This window comes from Lycium ferocissimum, chromosome 4 (genome assembly GCF_029784015.1).
Source record: "Lycium ferocissimum isolate CSIRO_LF1 chromosome 4, AGI_CSIRO_Lferr_CH_V1, whole genome shotgun sequence".
NCBI lineage: Eukaryota > Viridiplantae > Streptophyta > Magnoliopsida > Solanales > Solanaceae > Lycium > Lycium ferocissimum.
In genome coordinates this window covers 37485789-37493355 of record NC_081345.1, presented here as the reverse complement: position 1 = coordinate 37493355, position 7567 = coordinate 37485789, and the positions used below count along the sequence as shown (strand labels likewise).

General features: G+C 35.2%; 1 protein-coding gene across 1 annotated transcript; it reads right to left on the bottom strand.

Annotated features, from left to right (window-relative positions):
• Window positions 1-573: 573 nt before the first annotated feature.
• Window positions 574-3195, bottom strand: LOC132052715 (zinc finger protein WIP3-like). Its single transcript, XM_059444370.1, has 2 exons — window positions 2492-3195; window positions 574-1502 (listed from the first exon to the last, which is right to left on the bottom strand). Exons 1-2 carry the CDS (start codon window positions 3068-3070, stop codon window positions 1071-1073), a joined length of 1011 nt encoding a protein of 336 aa, XP_059300353.1. The 5' UTR covers window positions 3071-3195; the 3' UTR covers window positions 574-1070.
• Window positions 3196-7567: the final 4372 nt, after the last annotated feature.

The window sequence follows — 7567 nt, the reverse complement described above, 5'->3', positions numbered from 1 at the left end:
ATTGTGGCTTTTAGGCTGCTCGACGTTATTTTTTTTTTTTTTGTCAAACTAAAATTTTGTTTAATCAAGTAAGCAATTTACACAGGCTTGCTCATTAGACTCTAGAACTAGATCATCCAAAAATAATCAAGATTGAACATAGTCCTATGGTTGCAAGGCAATCAGTAGCTAATACCTAGAAGTCTAGAACCTTCTAGGAAAGGTATTTAAGTGTATCCTCGCCATCTTGCAACAAACTAAGTATAATCAAGGGAAATTAAACAATTGAAATGATCTAACAGATTCTTCCATTTACATTGTTTTTGGCCTACAATACGTGATTGTAAGATAATGTTTTTTTATTCTGGCTCCATAATTCCATTCTCTTTTGCCGATATCTGCGAAAATTCCTCTCAATCCATTCATGCGTGGTATATAGTAGCTGCAAACAAGAATATTCTGAACATAGTGCATTTAGACACTTCTTCTTTCTGTGAGTCCAAGGGGTTCTTTTTTTTTTTTTTTTTTTTTTTGGGTCCGGGGTGGGGGGTGGGGATGGGGGTGGGTTTGGAAATTGAGAAGCAGAGAAGGAGATCACACAAGCAATTGAACTCATTACATTATGCATGGAACATTACAAGTTAGCAATGAAGCTGATAAATTTTCTCCAATAAACCTATTAGCTAGGAGCACAGCAAAGGAGAAAATTCAGCTGCTTCATGCACTTTAATGTTTTAGGTCACCACCCTTATTGTTACAAATAAACTAAATTAGCACAAGAAAAACATCTTATATATCTCTAAGTAATGCTTAATGATCACCACCATGCTAATGCTCCTCAACAAACCCCTCTCTTCCTGAGAAATTCTTGTTGCCGAGCAATTGCCAGGGCTGCATCATACACCAAAAGCACAAAAACACACACACACCAAAACAAAACAAAGAAACTTAAAAAGGACTTAAAAATCTTGCCAATAACTTCATAGGCATAGCCATTTAAAAACCTTGATGTGAACTCCAAGAGTAGTCAAGAATTTCATTTGAATTAGGCAAGGAGAAATTCTTGCTTACTCTTGAACAATTTAATTTCCTCAATTAGTGAGATTTTCATCATCACTAGAGCCACCATCCTTATCTTCAAAGCCATCAAGAGAAGGGTGAGGAGAATGTCCTTTACCAAATGACCTAATATGATCTTTAAGTGATCTCTTGTGCTTAAAATCAGAACCGCAAGTGCAATACCATAACTTTCCACAATTCTTCTCATGTGTCCTCCAATCTCCTTTCACTGCAAATGTCTTCCCACATTTCCTACAACTGAATGATTTTGCTCCATGTTTCCTCTTGTAGTGAGTTTGAAGGGTTCTGAAATCTTTTAATGGTTTTGCCCTTGGATGGTTGATGTTGTTCTTGCAGCCTTGAGCACAACAGTAGCATGGTAGCCTTAGCATTGCTGCTGGCTGTGTTCCTCTAAGTGATTCTGGCCCTTTTCTGTATTCTGAACCATGACCCCACATGTGCATCTGCAAATATATAAGACATTTAAGTTTAGGGAATATTAACTTAAATAGTCGTCCGTCCAAAAATAAAAAATAGTTGATAGATGTATAATATTCGTGTTGGCCATCTTGATTGTTTTAATAATTTCCTACTACCAAACCACGCAATATTTGTATTACTTTCCAAAGTAGTGTATGCTTAAAGGAGTAGTGGAGATGGATATATTATACTGAATTTCTTTTTCTTTTTAAGGAAAAAAACGCTTAATTTGAAAAGTGCTACTGTGGTAGCTTGAAACTTTTTCACATTTACGGTAACGTTTAATTGTTTATTAGAAACTTCAAGAACCAAATGATAGCAATTTCAATTGTTTTGCATTATTAGAAAGAGTAATGATATAATGCTTCATCTTCAATCGATTAACTATCCAATTCGACACTATTTAAACAAATGATAAAACGAGGAGCACTAAGAAGTAAGAATGATCACTCTTTTGACTAAGAGGAGGTGCACGAGAAAGAAGTTATAGATAGAGATTGAAAAAAGAATAAAATGCTTAATTATCGGTTTGAAAATAGGCGCTGAGCAATGTTGGAAATATTTTTAATTTTTTTAAAATACCGACGATAAAACTCTTCGCATGAAGTGAAGTTCGAAAGAACTAATCATAATTCAGCATACTAAAAACAAAAAACAAAAAAAAAGAGGAACAAATACATATAAACATTCTCATACATGATTAACTTCATTGTTTTTTGTTAGCATAGTGGTGTTTGTCATTCATTAGTATAAAAAAATTAATGTGAATTCAAAATCTAGAGTCAATAGATTCAAAAAAAGAGACTGATGCCGTTATATGTATTTTATTTTTATTTTTGCATATATGTATGTATGTATACTTTGAGCTGAAAGCGAAGAGTTGGTTTCAACTGAATTTGCCGTCCCAAATTCGCCTAAATGAGAGAGATGAAAGAGAGTAAAATCGAGAAGCATGATAAAATTCAAAACTAACCTGCATGTTGTTGTATCTATTAAAGGTCTTGTTGCATATATTACAAGCAAATTGCATGGGACCAACAAGAATTTGAGCTGGCGTTGGGATCCAAAACCTACTCTCACTGTTGAAATTGCAACCCTTAATATTAGTGCTATTTTTCTCCCCATTTTCATCTTCCTTCTTGAAGTTAAAAGGCTTTGCTTCAACATCAGGAAGCCCTATATGCAAAGATACTCTAACTTTCTCCATATTTTCTTCCTTTACTTCAAAATGTTCCTCCTCCTTCTCCGTTTTCAGATCGGTTAATTTGCTAAGAAGAGGCAAACATTGAACTGTTTGATTAATGTCAATATCTTCAACTTCTTGTGGATTGTAAAGGAGAGGGAGTTTCAAGAAAGTCATGGGATTTTCTTGGTCAGGATGAATCAGTATCTTTGATTGAGTGATGGTAGATGAAGAAGAAGATGAAGAAGAAGGAGAGGGAGATGAAGAAGAATTATTAGATGATGGTTTTAACCATTCAATAAAATTTGGAGCTTGAAAGCAAACATCCATGTCTTGATGAACATGGAAGTTAATATTTCTTATTCCCATCTTGGAGAGAAAGAAATAATATGAACTCTCTCTTCAATTTGAGAGTTCTATCTTTGATGGTTAATTATAATGGCTTTTTATTTGGACTTTTATGTGGGAAAAGATCCACTTAAGGTTGATTTATGGAAAAGTGGTTTGGTTTGTCTTTTAAGAATTTTTTGTTTTCCCATCTTTTCTTCATTCGTGAGGTTTTGGTCTCACATAGAAACGGTTGAAATGGGGGAAGTTGGCGGGGGGGGGGGGGGTTGATTAGTGGTGGGGTTAGATAATGACATACAAATATGTGGCTCACTATTGAAGGAGAATCCTATAATAGCTACTACTAGGATTTAACTTTTATGTTGTAAATAATTCTTACATTATCAGTATATTTTGATTTTGACATAAGGTAATTTTATCTTACTTTTAATCTTATTAATATAAAAATTTATTCATGAGTTATTATATGTAAAATTGACAATATTACATTAAAATTAGTTTTTTTGTTTGTTGAAGAATTACATTAATGTGTATATTAACCGTCTATAGTCAGTGTATACACTGATTATACACATCTGTTTGTACAAAGATCATTTTATTTAAATTTGTTGGTAATTTGGTATGTATACTTGTGTATTTTGGGGGTAGTTATATGGCCGGAGACTTTACTCATTAGTAGAAAATTAATGGTCCTGTACAATTAGTGCAAAGATTAGAAGGGAGCTTAGTCAAATACCTAAAAGGGAAAACTAATTCATAAAATAGATCTATTAAGGTGATATGTACATTGCAAAAACTGCAACAAATATCAAGATATTCAAAAGAAGCAGCTGAGTGCTGAGTAATGCCATTCATCCAATATTTCTAAATACTAAAAGCCAAAAAAAGTGCATCATGTAAGTTTTTGCGGGAAGAAATAAGATGCACATCCAATGATGGATGTAATTAAAAAAAAAAAAAAAAAAAAAAAAAACATATGCTGTTATCTCGCTTTTTCTATAGTATATACTTGCTGACACCTAAAAGATTAATGTACGGAATTTAGGAGTACTTGCTGCTCTAGAATTTTTTTGAATATATGACGTTGGAGTTCTAGCTCCTTCATATACAACCTTAATTTTTCACTTGTTAAAGTTTGTTAGTGTACTGATCAAGCCCAATTACCTTCATCAAAACTCTTGTAGTTTTCATTTTTAAGAACAGAAAATATAGGAGCTTATCAAAAATTATTTGTTTGAACGATTATTTTCTAGTACTTTGGACTCTGCCAACAATTATTATCTATTTTCAAATGCTTGCTCTATTATTAATCCTGTCATTTGTCTTAGCATTTCCATTCCCTAAAAATTAGGAAGATGAAAAAGGTTCCAAACGAAAGTTGCATAAAGAAATGTAAACCCAAAATAATTTAGTGTCGGAACTCAGTGCACCAAGTGAAAAATATTCACGCAATCAGATATATATAAGACAGATACAAATAAATCTCGGTACTAAGTATTAATTCGTAAATCGCAACTTGAAATAGTAATTAATCTGCTATAATAGCTAGTACTACATTAATGTAAACAATCTTTACATTATTATCGTATGCAACTTATACTCCATACTATAATTTTATCTAACCATAATGAAGTCGCTGTTCATTTCAATTTGAAATGAAAAGAGAACGCGACGAAATTAAAGTTGCTTCGTCAAAATCATTATGACGATTTTTACAGCCACTTTGTGCCTTATTACTTTCAAATTACGTCATAACTGATTGATTACTTTTTTATTTTCAGAAAAAAAAAAAAAAGGATGACCATAATTGAACCTTTATATAGTCCACAGAACAGTTGAGGTCTGGTTTAATAAAATTAACCGACAAGATATCATGAAACCGGATTTTCAGGAGATAAAAAAGAATTGTCACCTTTTTCTCTTTTTCGTTTTTTCTCTTTCTCTCAACTATTTCTTCCTAGTTTCTCATTAGTCTGTCCGTTATTCTCTTAACCTTTTCTTTTTGTAGTATTATTAACACAGTCTGATTCTCTTTTTTTCTTTGTTTTTTCCCCCCCTCAATCTAGCCTTGAAATAAAAGCAGTGTGAAAGAGTACTTTTGTGTGGCTATTAATTGAATATTTTTGTAATTAATTTACAGTGCTGTCACGACCATGAAAAGCAGTCACTTGGACCTACATAAACTATATCTCTACAGCAATATATCATGTGTGCTACCAGTAATTTAGCTTGAGAAGTTCAATCCAAAAAGTTGCATTATTATTTACAAAGGAACCTTTAATACTAAAGTACTCTTTTTTTCTGGTCATGATGAGTAATTTTGTCACCTACACGTAAAAAAGGAAAAAGACAGGGGACTTCGTGATTCTGATTTAACATAATTTGTCATAAAATAAATCTAATTTTGTTTGTTAATTGCTTAATAAAATCTAACAGAATATCGAACCAAAAAAAACATGTAAAGTGCAGGTTCATATATCCAAGGACTATTTTACGTGGGAGTGTGCAGATTTGGCACGTGTGACTCTGTGCCAAGTGTGAAATATTTGCTTCTCTAATTTATTTTACATGCTGTTTTTCTTTTGTTTCTACAATTAGAAAGCAGTATGTTGTTATATTCTTAAAGAAAATGATGTATAATATCTGTAAGTACTGAAAAGTTGTGAAAATAGTGAGAACTGATCAAGCCATTGTTTGATCCAAGTTTGAGAAGAAGAGTGAAGTCGGTGAGAGAAGAGAGAATCTTTTTTTCTCTGTGTTGAAGAAAAATGACTAAACTTGTTCTGGAAAGTTCTAACTCATATTTATACAAAATGAGAGAAAAAAATCTGAAGCTAAACCTAGTACATAAATGGGCCTCGGCCCAGGTACAAGATAAATAATGAAGTGGGCCTTGAGTAGTGCTATGTAGGATCCACGGTGTATTGGGCTTCAACACCCCCCTCAAGTTGGAGAGGGGTAACACGCCCAACTTGGAGAGAAGAGGACGATGCACAAGGCCAGTGAGGGGCTTAGTGAAGACATCTGCCAGTTGCGAACTAGTGGGAACATGATGAAGATCAACTAGGCCATCACCAAGTTTTGTACGAATGAAGTGGAAATCAACCTCAATGTGCTTTGTGCGCTCGTGGAACACCAGATTCTTAGCTATGTGAATGGCAAACAAGGTTATCGCGAGAATGCGGAATAAGGGGCGATGAAATAGCAATAAAAGTCGATAAAAGTCTCACTTGGCCAGACAATTCGGCTACAACCTTGCTCATAGCCTGGTATTCAGCCTCAGCGGAGGAGAGAGAGACAACAGGTTGCTTTTTGGCCTTCCAACTAATGAGAGAGTTGCCAAGTAAAACAAGAACCCGGTAAAACGGATCTCACAGTGTCGAAGGTGTCGCCCAATCGTCGATAGAAGCTTGCCAGGCAAGACGGATCGGAAGCAGTCATTGAAGAAGATACCAACATCAGCTGACCCTTTGAGATATCTGAGGAGACAGAGAGCAGCTTGCATATGCAAATCAGTAGGAAGTTATAGAAATTAACTCAGGTGTTGAACAGCGAAGGATAAGTCTGGTCTAGTGTGTGTCAGGAAGTTAAGTTTTCCCACAAGACTTCTATAAGCCTCAGGATTAGCAAGGGGCTTACCTTGGGTAGCGTGCAATTTAACACTCAAGTCAAGGGGAAATACAACAGGAGTAACTTCAGCACAGTTGTGTTCGTGAAGCAAATCTCTGATGAACTTACTCTGATGGAGAAGCAAACCAGTTGGAAAAGAGGTAACCTCAATGCCAAGAAAGTAGTTGAGATGCCCCAAGTCTTTGATCTTGAACTGGTTATGAAGGAAATCTTTCAATGCAGATATTTCAACCAAGTCATCACCAGTAAGAACAATATCATCAACATAAACAGCTAATAAAACTATAGAAAAACCAGACTGCTTGGAGAACAGAGAGTAATCATTCATAGAGTGTGAATAACCCCGGGAGCAAAGGGCTTGAGATAACTTGGCATACTATTGCCTAGAAGCCTGTTTGAGGCCATAAAGAGATTTCTGAAGAAGGCAAACTAAAGGAGATCTAGCAGAGGCAGGAGGAGAGGTGGATAGCCTAAGAGGAAGTTTCATGTACACCTCTTCATCCAAGTCGCCATGTAGGAAGGCATTATTCACATCAAGTTGGAACAAAGGCCATTTCCTTTTCACAGCAACAATAATAAGACACTTGACAGTTGAAAATTGGGCAATTGGAGAGAATGTTTTATTGTAGTCTACCCCTTCCACTTGGGTATCGCCCCTAACAACAAGCCTAGCTTTGTACCTCTCAACTGATCCATCAGCTCTATATTTCACTTTATAAACCCATTTACAACCAATGGGCTTCTTACCAGGAGGCAGTTCTATAATGGACCAAGTGTTGTTGGCCTCTAGTGCCTCAAATTCCTTGTCGTAGCATCTGAGCGAGTGAGGCGAGCGGCACAGTGATATGAGCGTGGTTCATGTGCAGCGGTGCTGACCAAACCACGAGA